At 44.0% G+C, this 14,473-nt stretch overlaps 1 protein-coding gene and 2 long non-coding RNA genes across 3 annotated transcripts; all 3 read left to right on the top strand.

Moving 5' to 3' along the window:
* Positions 1-1,203: 1,203 nt before the first annotated feature.
* LOC137043237 (uncharacterized) lies at positions 1,204-9,806 on the top strand. Its single transcript, XM_067419427.1, has 6 exons — positions 1,204-1,324; positions 8,082-8,189; positions 8,279-8,372; positions 8,515-8,840; positions 8,916-8,999; positions 9,704-9,806. Exons 2-6 carry the CDS (start codon positions 8,161-8,163, stop codon positions 9,804-9,806), a joined length of 636 nt encoding a protein of 211 aa, XP_067275528.1. The 5' UTR covers positions 1,204-1,324; positions 8,082-8,160.
* Positions 9,807-10,801: 995 nt separating this feature from the next.
* Positions 10,802-11,843, top strand: LOC137043323 (uncharacterized). Its single transcript, XR_010898447.1, has 4 exons — positions 10,802-11,005; positions 11,119-11,173; positions 11,453-11,563; positions 11,700-11,843. It is a non-coding gene; the product is annotated as an uncharacterized lncRNA (long non-coding RNA).
* A 162-nt stretch (positions 11,844-12,005) lies between these two features.
* On the top strand, positions 12,006-14,241 carry LOC137043322 (uncharacterized). The gene is made up of 3 exons (XR_010898446.1): positions 12,006-12,398; positions 13,511-13,581; positions 13,662-14,241. It is a non-coding gene; the product is annotated as an uncharacterized lncRNA (long non-coding RNA).
* Positions 14,242-14,473: the final 232 nt, after the last annotated feature.

Raw genomic sequence — 14,473 nt, 5'->3', positions numbered from 1 at the left:
TGAGACATCAACCTTCTTAGTTTTCCTCAATCAATCCATTTTAAACAATATAACAAGAAAAAAAAATAGAATTACAATTGCATTCCTGTTTTTTCACTAGTTTTTTGTCAAAATTGTATAGGGTCGCTAACGACCCGAGGTGTGTACGATTGTACGCATTTTTTTTTTTTTTTTTTTTTTTTTTGCACAATGATAAATTAATCTATAATGACAAAATAGGGCACTATTTACTTTTATGCCAGTACTGAACATAATCAAATATTAGTGTAACTGTCACTTGATGATGGATGTGGTCAATAAGCTGTCAGTGATCAAAATATTGATTTTGAAGACATTGAAAATGAGTTTTGCGAATATGCGTGAGATCGCGAATATGAGGCAGATGCTGAATGTACTGGAAAACGAGCTCTGACGAGGACATAGGATGATGGTATTAAACATTTGCTCAAACTGAACCCTTCCAAGCTCAAAAAGGAAACAAAATATGTTTTATTTTATTCTTCTGTAACTGTTACTCTAACATCATGAGTTTTATTTATTATCGCGACAGGAAGATCTATCCATTCCGCTAACGACCCGAATATGTAAGAATGTTTGGTGAAACAGTCATGCATTTAAGGGTTAAAAATAATAATATAATAATAACTACATGCCAGTGTGAACATGCTTACAGAGAAGTTTGCAAGTTACAATCACATTATTATCAATTATGTTAACTTTAACAGTCAGATGTGACTGACCTTTCACTTTTCACAGGTAGGGATGACCAAAATCTTATTTCATATTTTAAATGTAATTTTATAATTACAATATAGATATTTAATTTTAAAATCTATTTTTATTTTATTTTATTTTAAATAAGCCAAAATGCAGGGCTCCAGGCAAGTGCCTGCTGCCCTATTCCGACGCCTCTGAGTGTTATCAAGCAATCTGAATAAATATGATAAATGATTTCATGTTTTCCCTCACTCATTTCAGACCCACCCACTTTGAGACCAATGATTTTGGACCCACTCACATTTACCGCCTTTAATACAGCACGTCTGTTAATGTACACCTAATGTACATGTCATCTACTCCAGATTTTTTTTTTCTGGAGGAGGACCCACCCACATTTTTCTTGCTTCCGATGCCCATGCATGTTTCTGATCCTTGTGCTGGTCATCAAAATATTTTAATGTTTTCTTTAGAATTTTTAGACTCGTCAGTCTTATCTGAGACGTCTGACTCAAGCAGCAGCTCAAGTGCATCAACTGTAATCTTAGATGAGGTTCCTAACAAGACACAAAGAACTGAGGATGCATCTGCACTGTTTGCTAAACAGGTTTGAACAAAGCTTGATTTTTGTGAGTCTCTTAAAAGGTAAGTTCACCCAGAAATTTAAATTCTGTCATTAATTACTCACCCTTGTGTCATACCAAACCTGTAATCTTTGAAACACAAATTAAATATTAAATATGTTTTCAGTCTGGATTTGAATGTGGCTACTGTTGGAGCACATCTGATCTGTTAAGGAAGCTGATTCCAACTGCGGCTGGCATAATATCTAAAGGCAGACTCTCCTTGCTTTGAGTGAACTCTTGGTATTTCTAACTGACTTGATCCTGCTGATCTGAGTGATCTGTTGGGTTTGTATTTAATCAGCATATCTGCAATGTATTGAGGTCCTAGCTCATTGAATGATTTATAAACAAGTAGTTGTACTTTAAAATCGATCCTAAATGGAACTGGAAGCCAGTGTAAAGACCTGAGGACTGGTGTGATATGGTCATATTTTCTGGTTCTGCTCAAAATCCTGGCAGCAGCGTTCTGGATGAGCTGCAGCTGTCTAATGGTCTTTTTGGGAAGGCCGGTGAGAAGGCCAATACAATAGTCCACCCTAGTGGTGATGAAAGCATGAACCAGTTCCCTTTATCGAGGGAACTCGCACTGCGTCATCGTAGATGACACATCGGGGAACGCCCTCGGCGTGACGCTGCTGAGTTCATATCAAAAAAGTCCAATCTTGATTGGTGTTGCGTGATGACGTAATGAGTGACGGCATACCCGGAGGTATAAAGGGACGCCGGCACAAGCAAACGCAGCTTCCTGCTTTCAGCGGTCGCGCTCTGTGTTCTGTCTGTCTATTTGGTGTTGTTTGTCCCGTAGGGCTTATTATATCATTAGAGAATGGCGAGCGAGCAGTTCAGACGGTGTGTGCCTCCCTGTCCGCGCTTTATTTCGGGCACAGACACACACCAGCTCTGTGTGCAGTGTCTCGGCGTGCAGCACGCCCGGGCCGCTCTCGAGGGAGCGGCTTGCGGCGAATGTGATAAGCTGCCGCTGAGAGTACTGCGCTCGCGGCTGGCGGTCTTTGACGAGGCCGGTCAGCCTCGCGAGCCTCGCGGTTCTGGGCCCGCTGTTGCCGAGGCAGAGCGGCGCCGCAGGTCGTGGGGCTCGCAGCTGGATCTGTCAGCGGGATTAGGGAATGTTGAGGCATCTCTCTCTTCCTCTGACGATTCAGAGGATCTTCCGCCACGTGTGGAAGCCCGCGCTGCGGCTTCTTCCCACGAGGCGGAGGATCAGGTGCTCATGCTGTCCGATTCCGAGGGATCGTTGACGATGAGCACCGAAGCAGGCGCAGTGGGGCAGTCGCCACCCCACTCGCAGGCTATGGAGGAGCTCGTGGAGGTCTTGACTCGCGCTGTGGCCAAGCTGAGTTTAGATTGGCCACAAGAGGAAGTGCACGTCCAGCCGCCAAGCAAGCTGGACGAGCGCTTCTTCAAGCGTCGAGCCCAGCCTCCACGCCGGGGTCTGCCGTTTTTCCCCGACCTGCACAGTGAGCTGTGCAGGGCGTGGGAGAAACCCTTCTCAGCGCGTTTGACTACGCCCCCTGCGCTTGACTTCGCTAATGTGCTGGGGGCGTCTGAGAAGGGATATGTTGCGCTGCCGAGGGTAGAAGAGGTGCTCGCGGGCCACCTCTCTCCCGAGACAGCAGCTTCATTGAAGACCCCGGCATTGCCCTCGAAACCATGCCGAGAGACTTCGAAGCTGGGGGGCAGGGCATATAGTGCGGCTGGTCGCGCTGGTGGGTGCCTGCACACTCTTGCGGTTCTGCAGGCCTACCAAGCGGACTTGCTGAAGGAGCTCGATGAGGGCGAGGGTCCCTCTCCGGAGGATGTGACTGAGCTGAGGAAGGCAGCGGATTTTTCTCTTTGTGTCACCAAACAGGCGGCCCGTGATATCGGCCGCTCCATGGCGGGTTTGGTGTGCGCGGAGAGGCATCTCTGGCTGAACCTGTCAGGGATCAGGGAGAGAGACAGACACTTTCTTCTTGATTCCCCGGTTTCACCTTCTGGCCTTTTCGGCGGCGCTGTGAGCACCGTCGTTGAGAGGTTTCAGGAGGTGAAAAAGCAGGCTGCCGCTCTCAGCCAGTTCATCCCTCGCCGCTGGGGCTCCTCCAGCAAGGCTGCCTCGAGTGGGCAGTCTCGGCCAGCAGAGGGCTCCTCGCACCGTGAGGTGCAGAAGCAGACCGTCGCTTCTCGTGCCCCTCCTGAGGGAGCTTGGCAGAAGAAGCGACGCTCTCGCGGGAAGTCTTCAAAGCCGAAGACCGACCTGAGGGAGGTTATTCAGTCCAAGAAGGCTTCCAAGCGGTCCTAGCTGAGGCAGGACCGCTGAGAGCTGTCCCCCACGGGGCGGAGTGACCGAGGTCGTTCTCCCCCCAAGGCTCTCGGGAAATCGATGTTGTGCTCTCGCAGTCAAAAGGGCTCCGGACCACGTCGTTTCCCCATGTTCGCGCGCGGCTCTGGCCAGCACATATAAAATCTGCGGCAGAGCAGCGACTGCGTTCACACACTGAAAATCTACCTCGATTAGTCCCTGCCGGTTATCCGCTTCAGGGGGTCGAAGGAGAGGTTCGGTTGATACCCCAGACCAGCCTCGAGAGGCTGGTCCCCTTATCAGAGTATCTCGGCCCATGGTCATGCCTTCCGAATATCTCTGTGTGGGCCCTGCGCACTGTAGAACGGGGATACAGACTGCAGTTCAGAGTTCCCCCCCCGAAATTTGGGGGGATAGTCTGGACAGTGGTCGGTCCCGAGCAGGTGGGGGTAATGGGGCAGGAAGTACACTCTCTGCTGGGAAAAGGGGCGATAGAAAGGGTCCCCCCGCCAGAAAGGGAGGTCGGGTTCTACAGCCGGTACTTCATAGTCCCCAAGAAGGATGGGGGGTTGCGTCCAATATTAGATCTCAGGCTTCTGAATCGGTCTCTGAGGAGATACAGGTTCAGGATGCTAACCATTCCTGTTATCGTGAGTCAGATCCAGTTCGAGGACTGATTCGTCACGATAGATCTAAAGGACGCTTACTTCCATATTTCCATCCTTCCCAGTCACAGGAAGTTCCTGAGGTTCGCTTTCGGGGGCGAAGCGTTCCAATATCGGGTCCTTCCCTTTGGCCTAGCCTTGTCACCTCGCACCTTCACAAAGTGCATGGATGCAGCCCTGGCTCCGCTAAGACTCCAGGGCATCCGGGTACTGAATTATATCGACGACTGGTTGATCATGGCCAGGTTGTACGATATGGCAGTTCAGCATCGAGATGCTGTTCTAGCACACATGAGGTGTTTGGGGTTGAGACTCAACGCGAAAAAGAGCGCGTTGACGCCCTCCCAGAGAATCACGTTCCTGGGAATAGTGTGGGACTCGGTAACGATGCGGGCACACATGTCACCCGCAAGTATCGAGACCATACGGGCGGAAGTCTCCAGTATAAGGTTGGGCCACAGCATCACTGTCAAACAGTTCCAGAGACTGGTGGGTCTCATGGCAGCAGCGTCCAGTGTGATTCCGCTCGGCCTGCTCCACATGAGACCGCTACAGTGGTGGCTGAGAACCAAGGGGTTTTCTCTGAAGGGGAATCCCTTCCGTATGATCAGGGTAACGCGCAAATGCATTCGTTCCCTGGTTATATGGAAGAAACCTTGGTTTCTGTCCCTGGGGCTAGTATTGGGAGCATCGTGTTGCCGGAAAACCGTTTCAACAGATGCATCCCTTACTGGTTGGGGCGCGGTCATGGAAGGCCGAGGAGCGAGAGGTGCTTGGACAGCCCAGCATGCTTCATGGCACATCAACTGCCTAGAGATGCTGGCTGTCTGGAAAGCTCTGAGGAGTTTTCTCGAGGACCTTCGCGGCCACCATGTCCTGATACGATCCGACAACACTGCCGTGGTATCGTATCTAAATCATCAGGGGGGTCTGAGATCGCGCCCTCTGTACAGACTGGCGCATCAGGTCCTCCTGTGGTCCCACGGGAAACTGTCTTCTCTCAGGGCAGTTTACATCCCGGGGGACCAGAACCAGGGAGCAGACATCCTGTCGAGGCAGGGGCTGAGGCCCGGGGAGTGGCGTCTCCATCCAGAGGTGGTGGAGGCCATATGCGAGAGGTTTGGCCAAATGGAAGTGGATTTGTTTGCGTATCGAGAGACGACCCACTGTCCACTTTGGTTCTCCCTCAGGCATCCGGCTCCGTTGGGCCTGGATGCCATGTCACAGGCGTGGCCGAGGCTGCGTCTGTACGCATTTCCCCCGATTGCTCTGCTCCCGGGAGTTCTGGAGCGGGTTCGCCGGGAAGGCATTCGCCTGCTTCTGATAGCACCCCGGTGGCCGACCAGGGTATGGTTCTCCAACATTATGGACCTGCTAGACGACCTTCCATGGCAGATTCCTCTGAGGAGGGATCTGTTGACTCAGGCGGGGGGCTCGATCTTTCACCCCCAGCCAGAGTTATGGAACCTGTGGGCTTGGCCCCTGAGGGGGCAGAGCTCATAGAAGAAGGGCTGTCAGCAGGTGTCGTGGAGACTATACTCAGCTCCAGGGCTCCTTCCACCAGGAAGCTGTACAACTTGAAGTGGAGAGTGTTCTCCATATGGTGTAGAGACCGTGAAGTAGACCCAGTGAACTGCGCTGTGGCTTCAGTACTGGAGTTTCTGCAAGATCGGTTTTCCGCCGGGCTTACCCCGTCCACTCTTAAGGTGTATGTGGCAGCGATAGGAGCTTTCCACGCACCATTAGGTGAAGGACCTCTGGGGAGGCACCATCTGGTTGTACGGTTCCTCCGAGGAGCGCGGAGGATGAGACCTGTGGCTCGTTCCAGGATCCCTGCGTGGGATCTGGCAGTGGTGCTCGAAGGGTTAGTTGAGGCCCCCTTCGAACCGCTGGAGTTGGCTGAGGCCAAGAACCTCACGCTTAAGGTAGCTTTTCTCTTAGCCATCACCTCTCTGAGGAGGGTGGGGGACCTTCAGGCATTGGCAGTCACACCCAATTGCTTGGAGTTTGCCCCAGGCAACGTGAAAGCTATCTTGCGGCCGATCCCGGGATACGTCCCCAAGGTACCGTCTAATGCGGTACGGTCGGTGGTTCTCCAGGCTTTTCATCCCCCGCCTCATGTGACGGCAGATGAGGGCAGGCTTCACCTCCTCTGCCCGGTGCGGGCATTGAGGATTTATTTGGAGAGGTCTGCCCAGTGGAGGAAGTCAGACCAGTTGTTAGTGTGCTTTGGTCCACCTAGGAAAGGGCTGCCTGCAGCAAAACAGACAATTAGTAACTGGATTGTCCAGGCAATAGCCACGGCCTATCAGGTGCGCAACTTGCCTTCACCTATAGCCGTGAGGGCTCATTCTACCAGGGGCATGGCCTCCTCGGTAGCCCTCCTTTCCGGAGCTTCTTTGCAAGAGATTTGCGAGGCGGCTGGGTGGGCCACACCGCATACTTTCGTGAGGTATTATAGTCTGCACCTCCCGGCGACGCCAGGCGCTAGGGTGCTCGCCCCCTGATTATGCACTCCGGTTCATGTCATGGGGTGCAAGATAGGCGAGGACTAGTGGGTACTCGTTCCCCGATGTGTCATCTACATTGACGCAGTGCGAGTTCCCTCGATAAAGGGAACGTCTCGGGTTATGAATATAACCCATGCTCCCTGAGAGGGAACGAGACACTGCGTCTCGTAGCCCCGCCTATCTACAGAGCGGCCCGCTTCATAGCAGTAAGCTGCGTTTGCTTGTGCCGGCGTCCCTTTATACCTCCGGGTATGCCGTCACTCGTTACGTCATCACGCAACACCAATCAAGATTGGACTTTTTTGATATGAACTCAGCAGCGTCACACCGAGGGCGTTCCCCGATGTGTCATCTACGATGACGCAGTGTCTCGTTCCCTCTCAGGGAACATGGGTTATATTCATAACCCGAGACGTTTCTCTAAGTCTTACCTGGAAACAAAGCATCTAATTCTTGCAATATTTTTCAGATGATAGTATGCTGATTTAGTTATTGCTTTTACATGACTACTGAAACTCAGGTCTGACTCCAAAATCAATCCAAGATTCCTGACTTGATTTTTTGTTATCAGACCTTTAGCCTCAAGATATGCGTTCACCTTGAGAATTTCATTTTTGTTTCCAAATGTAGTGATTTCAGTTTTGTCTTTGTTTAACTGAAGATAGTTTTGGCACATCCAGTTGTTAACTTCATCAATGCATTTGCACAGGGAGTCAATAGGGCTGTAGTCATTAGGTGATAGTGCTATAGCTGTGGTAAGCAATAGTGTTATTTTTCATTATTTGGCTCAGTTGCAGCATATACAGGTTAAACAGGAGTGGTGCAAGAATTGACCCTTGTGGGACTCCGCATGTCATGGATGTCCACTCAGACTTATGGTCTCCTATACTCACATAATAACCTCTCCCTTCTAAGTATGACCTGAACCATTTGAGGACCATCCCAGAAAGCCCAACTCAGTTTTCCAGCCTGTCAAGAAGTATGCTGTGGTCAACAGTGTCGAATGCAGTGTCGAATGCAAATAAAACTACTGGAGTCATATGGATTACTTCAATGAGGTCTTTACTACCTTTCTGGGGCTTGACAGTAACAGTTGTGTAGCCTGTCAATGGAGGGACAGAGAGCTCTCAGATTTTATTAAAACGATTTTAAGTCTTACAGGTTTGGATGGAATAATTAATGTCAGAAATTTAATTTCTGGTGAACTAACCCTTTTCTAGTTTGGAAATTTGTGAATCACTTTTCTCATGTTTTTATTTTTTATTAGTTGATTGAAGATGTGCTAAAATTAAAGTCTGGTGGTGAAGCAGTACTACAGGAATATCAAGAAACAGAAACACTTACAGATGCAGTCTCACATGATTGAAACACACGGGTATTTGATTTTGCATTTATTTTCTTTTTTACCGATAATTGTATGGTCATTGTGTGAATTAAGATAACTAATTTGATATCTTCTCTTAGGCAACTCCCTACTAAATCAATCAGAGAACAATATGCTCTTGGGATAGTGAAGCTGTTCCCTTCTCTCAGAGATCCATATTCCAAGAAAGGCTACGTAAGTCATTGTTATTTAAACACATGGTACTTTAATTTCATACTAGCAATGTTATGACACACATTTCTATCACATTGACATTTGATTGTTTGAGATTTTGGCCTGAACATGACAAAGAATTTAAAAAAAAAATCTATTTCAGGAACACTTCTATGATGGTGCAAGCAACACTGGATACATCGCCTGGCGTCTGAAAACTGTCCACAGGAAGATTCGTCAAGGATCTCTGCCACCAGTCAGCCCTCTTTATGTTTCTCCAGGAGGCCCAAAATGCCAAAGAGCTACTTATTTTGAAGACCAACTTGATGGGGTGCTTGCAAAGAAGCCATGTCTGCTAAATCATACAACCGACAAATCAATAATTTTTCAAAAGATGAGACAGACTTTTCAGTATCGCCAGAATCTTGTTAGAGATCCAGGCACTAGTGTTGATATCCTCTCCACCTTCCCAAGATTCCTAGAGGGCTGGTAAGTTTGGAATAACATGTTTTCAACGGTATGCAATTTGAGAGTATTGTTTATAGTTTAATATTTTTCTTATAGGTGGATCAAGACTTCACTCTCCTGTTTGATGCGGAAATATCCTCCAGGCTGCTTCAAAAGTGGGACATCTTCTTCAGACCAAATGTAATAATAGAAGCCAAGCAGCTTACAGCGACAGCAGAATTGAGTCAGTTGTTGTTGTCAGCAGAGTGTCCTCAAGAAAGTGATCTTGACGATGCAAGAAATAAGATGTATTTGATTTACTTGTCTTTGAGCATTTGCTAAATTTGCAGTTCTAGTTACTTGCATTGTTTTGATGACAAAATATTGTAAATGAGCAAAGAACATATGAGATGGATGTTTTCCAGATGAATTTGTTTAAACTAGAAAACAGTCTAATATGAACACAACAGATGAATGTTTAAAATGTTCTCTGTTCTTAATCAAACTTAAAAGAATAGTTCGCCCTAAAGTGAAAATCCAGTCATCATTAACGCTCTCTCAACTTTTTCCAGACCTGTATGAGTTTCTTTTTTCTGCTGAACACAAAATAATATATATCTGAATAATGTTGGTAACCAAACAGTTTATAGTCCCCAATGACTTCCATAGTAGAAAAAAAAAAAAAACTATGGAAGACGAGTGGGACCATCAACTGTCTGGTTACTGACATTCTTTAAAATACCATCTTTTGTGTTCAGCAGAAGAACGAAACTCATACAGGTTTGGAAAAAGTTGAGGGAGCGTAAATTATGACAGGATTTTCATTTTTTGGGTAACCTATTTCTTGAAATATTATTGCATTTGAAGTTTTCAGTTAATTAATTAATGCAAATCTTTGTCTTCAGACTACGGCCAGGAAATGTCATCCCTTCTGTTATTACTACATCTCCTTTCACCACCACCAGGAGGACTGAAGTCTCGAAAAATCAGTGCATGGGATGCTGTTGAAAGACTTGTAATCTTTCATAAGGTAGTGGCATTTTAATAATGTTTTGTGGGTTGCTCAAACATGAATGAAATTGAAAGTCTTCATAGGCATTCCCATACTTCATTAGCCAATGAGTCCCCAGCGAACACAGTACGTTGTGACAACGTCGTCAGTTAGTCGTCATTTGGTCAGCGTGACATTACTTTATGACAACGTTGTGAGGACGTTGTGGTAAAGTTCCATTTTTAAAAATTTTGGCTAACGTTCCAGAAACGTTGTGGGAACGTCCTCAAAAGACGTCGCTAGTTTATCCCACAGAGAACGTTGTAAGGACGTCGTGGTAAAGTTCTATTGTTTTAGAATCTTGGCTAACGTTCCAGAAACGTCATGGGCACGTCCTCAACGACGTCGCTAGTTTATCCCACAGAGAACGTTGTAAGGACGTCGTGTTAAAGTTCTATTGTTTTAGAATCTTGGCTAACGTTCCAGAAACGTCATGGGCACGTCCTCAAAAGACGTCGCTAGTTTATCCCACAGAGAACGTTGTAAGGACGTCGTGGTAAAGTTCCATTTTTTTTAAATCTTGGCTAAAGTTGCAGAAACGTTGTGGGCACGTCCTCAAAAGACGTCGCTAGTTTATCCCACAGAGAACGTTGTAAGGACGTCGCGGTAAAGTTCCATTTAAAAAAAAAATCTTGACTAAAGTTGCAGAAACGTTGTGGGCACGTCCTCAAAAGACGTCGCGTGTTTATCCCACGGAGAATGTTGTAGCGACGTGGCCCACTGGTCTTCATAACTTTCCAAATTGCATTATTAATTTACAAGTATTATCAAATGTATGCCATTTTGATTTATATGGGACATTTACTTAATTCATCAAATATTTTTTTAAATGAATCCACCATGTTTGCAAATCGTATTGGCAAAAACAATAAAAAATCTAACAAAAAAAAAAAATGCCACAATTGTCCCACTATCACGTGCGTGTCAGGAGTGGCATTTTCCATCTGAGCGGGTCATAGAACTTCAAAATGAGTTCTAAATTCATTATTTATTATTCTTGATTTTTATTCATGTAATTCTTGCTGCGTGACTTTGACGTGGTGTGTTGATGTGTCAAACACTGGAGCGGCGCGGAGTTGCCATGGAAACGGTGCAGCAACACAACTGACAAGCCGCAAAACTTCCTCTGTCGTTGTTGTTTTCACTATACGTTCAGGTGAGTTGTCTTTAAAGTTACACAAATATTACACACAACTGTTACTGACATTTTCCTGACATTTCTTATGTGTCATTGACACGCTTATGTTCTGTTGAATATTTACTTTATAGAAATGTAGAGTCTTTGGAAAAAAAGTCCGTAAGCACATCAACCGTTTTCCGAACAGTAAGTTAAGTTAACGAGGCTTACGTTAACTCTATAACGTTAAAGTTAATCTCTTGTTTAGGCTTTGACTCACATGTGTAAATGAGAGTTTTGATAGTTTTATAAAGTTTTTTTTTTCTTCTGGGAATTGAATGGGTCATTGAAGGTGGCTAATTAATTGAACTAACGTTAACGTTATGTGTTTGCTGTTAATCGACGAAGTCACTTACATTAAAAACATTAACACGGAGCGCGAAAAAAAACATGTTAACATATAATAAAATGTTCTGTGATTTTCAGAAAGGGACAAAATAACCCCTCTACAACAGAGGTGAAGCTCCCAGCAAGTTTCCAACATTTCTGAAGGAAGCTGCTGAAAGAGAAGTAGAAAACACAGGTGAACTGAAAGAGGTGATTGATTAACCTTGTCCATTTTTAACAATATTTTAACCCATTCTTTCTCTTTTCTGCATTTAACCTTTGCTGTAGCTTCTTTCCTTTTAATAAACCTGGCGTTGTATAATTTATATATTTGGCTCTGATAAAGTGTTGATGCTTCCATGCTGATGCCCTGCAGCCTGCACTGTAAAGTTAGCAGAGTTGGAGCAGATCTCCTGTCGGACAACATCTCTTAAATGGTGAGGATTTACTCACCTGCAAGCCATCCTATGTGTAAGTTATATGACATTATTCTTTCAAACGAACACAATCAGAGTTATATTAAGAAATGTCCTGGCTCTTCCAAGCTTTATAATGGCAGTGAATATTGCTTGGTTTGCTTGGTGATAAGTGGTAGGCTACGCGAGTCGACTTGCGCTAAAAAGGGTGACCCCCTTGCTCTAATTTCTGTACTTCTGCGTTCGTCAATACGCATGCGTCAAGGGATATTCTTTTTAGCGCAAGTCGACTCGCGCATTGCTGACCACTGGAAGCTAGTTATTTTAGTCTATAAAGTTTTAAATATGGATATTTTTCTCACACAAACATGCCACATTGCTTCAGATGGCCTTTATTAACCCCCGGAGCTGTGTGGCGCAATAATATGATGGATAGTTGCACTTTTATGGACTTCAAAAATGAAGCAACATTCACTGCCATTATAAAGCTTGGATTAGCCTGGACATTTTAAAATATAACTCTGATTGTGTTTGCCTGAAGAACCTAGGGATGGCTTGAGGGTGAGTAAATCATGGGATAATTTTCATTTTGGGATGACCTAACCCTGGCATTATGAACCATGTGACTAGTAAGTAAAACCTCAAACATACAATAATGTTCAAAAGTTTGGTTTTGGTACAATTCTTTGAAAAAGGTCTCTAATGTTCACCAAGATTGCATTTGCTTGATTAAAAAAAATCAGTAAAATCTAATATTTTGAAATAATATTAAAATTCTTAATAATTGGGTTCTATTTGAATATATTATAAAATGTAGTTTATTCTTTTGATCAAAGCTTAATTTTCAGCATCCTTATTTCAGTCTTCAGTGTCACATGATCCTTAAGAAATCATTCTAATATGAGGATTTTATTCATCAAAGAATCCTGAAAAATGGTTTACACAAAAATATGAAACAGCACAACTGTTGTCAACACTGCTAATAATCATAAATGTTTTTGTGAGCAGCAAATCATCATATGAGAATGATTTCTGAAGGATCATGTAACACTGAAGACTGGTGTATTGATGTTGAAAATTCAGCTTTGATCACAGGAATATTAAATTAATAATAATAATAATACAATGTAAAATAGCTGTTTTCTATTTAAAGGGTTAGTTCAACCAAACCTTTAAATCCTGTCATCAATTCCTCTCCCTCATGTTGTTACAAACCTGTAAGACCTTCATTCATCTTCAGACAGCAATTTAATTAACACTTTCAAGGCCCAGAAAGGATGTAAAGACATCAATAGTTACAATGTTAAGGAGACTGGCACAGGCTAGATCAAAATTGTGGAATTAAGTTATTTTTGCACACAAAAATTATTCTTGTTGCTTCGTAACATTAAGGTTGAACCACTGGAGTCACATGGACTATTTTAACAATGTTTTTACTACCTTTCTGGGCCTTGTGTTGCAGTCTATGGAGGGGTCAGAAAGCTTTTGGATTTCATCAAAAATATTTTCATTTGTGTCTGAAGATGAACAAAGGTCTTACAGGTTTGGAACAACATAAGGTGAGGAATTAATGACAGAATTGACATTTTTGGGTGAATTATCACTTTAAATATATATTACAGTTTGTACTGTATTTTTGATCAAATAAATGCAGCCTTGTTGAATGTTGAGTTAAAGAGACTCTTTCAAAAGCATAAAAAACATAGATTAGCAAAATTAATAAGGTTCTCCTCTGTTTCAGCTGCCAAAAAATGATAAAGATGTGACAGTGTAGCTCGGGATAAGGAAGAGGATGAAGAGGAGGAAGAACACGTAAGTAAAAAAAACAAACAATTATTATACCTTTTTAACAAAAAGCAATACACCTACAATAGTATGGCTTTTTTTTTCAGCTTCCAGTTTACAAAGATCCAAAGTGAATATATAGAGCCCATCCTCCTATCCTATCCTCAGAAGACCCTGCCCTCCACTGGTGGGGTAAGAAAGACCCTCTTCCTCTTCTCTCACAGCTCTCCATCTCCCTCTGCCTCATCAACACTGTCTGAAGCTTTTTCCACAGCTGGGACACAGTCAGGAATGAAGGGTCTCAGATTCTTCCTGAGAAAGTCATCATGCTCATTTTCTTGAACAAAAAAAAACCTGTTGATGTATATTTTGGCCCAATAATACAGAAAAGATGCTAGGACTCTATGTAGTGTTTTTTACATATCTCTTTATGAACGTAGGACTATAGCTCAAGGACTATATATCTTTTGTAATTGTCACATTGTTCAGGTTTAGCTACAGGTAGGGAAGCAATAAAGCACATCACCAGCAGACATTTGTAGCAGGTGCCTCACAGGACATTTCTGCAAATAAAAGTAATAATAAAGGAACTGATCAATCTTTTATTCCATGTCTTTTTTGTGCTAAATTATTGAGAGTAGTACCAATATGAGTATTGATAAGTATAAGTGAGAAAATCCTTAAATACTCCCATCCCTAATAAGACAATAAAATATTTTAATAATTGGTTACATTGCTTATGTTGTTTGTTTGATTAATGAATGGACGTGTTACATTTCTGTACTCATAATTTGTTAACACTTTACACTGCTCAAATGTTGACTTAATATTTGTACAAAGTAGGCTAACACTGAATAAATGCTGATTATTAAATTAATGCAGTGTGGTTTTGAGCCATTTTCTATTACAATTTAATAGG

Source organism: Pseudorasbora parva, chromosome 16 (genome assembly GCF_024679245.1).
Source record: "Pseudorasbora parva isolate DD20220531a chromosome 16, ASM2467924v1, whole genome shotgun sequence".
In the NCBI taxonomy this organism is placed as follows: domain Eukaryota; kingdom Metazoa; phylum Chordata; class Actinopteri; order Cypriniformes; family Gobionidae; genus Pseudorasbora; species Pseudorasbora parva.
Note: the sequence above shows the minus strand (reverse complement) of the source record. Positions and strands in the feature narration are given on the sequence as shown.

Bases quoted from the DNA above. Each gene is read 5' to 3' on its own strand.
- LOC137043237 (XM_067419427.1), top strand. From the start codon at position 8,161: ATGCAGTCTCACATGATTGAAACACACGG. The intron at 8,190-8,278 runs GTATTTGATTTT...ATCTTCTCTTAG, and splicing joins CACATGATTGAAACACACGG to GCAACTCCCTACTAAATCAA. The intron at 8,373-8,514 runs GTAAGTCATTGT...AATCTATTTCAG, and splicing joins CATATTCCAAGAAAGGCTAC to GAACACTTCTATGATGGTGC.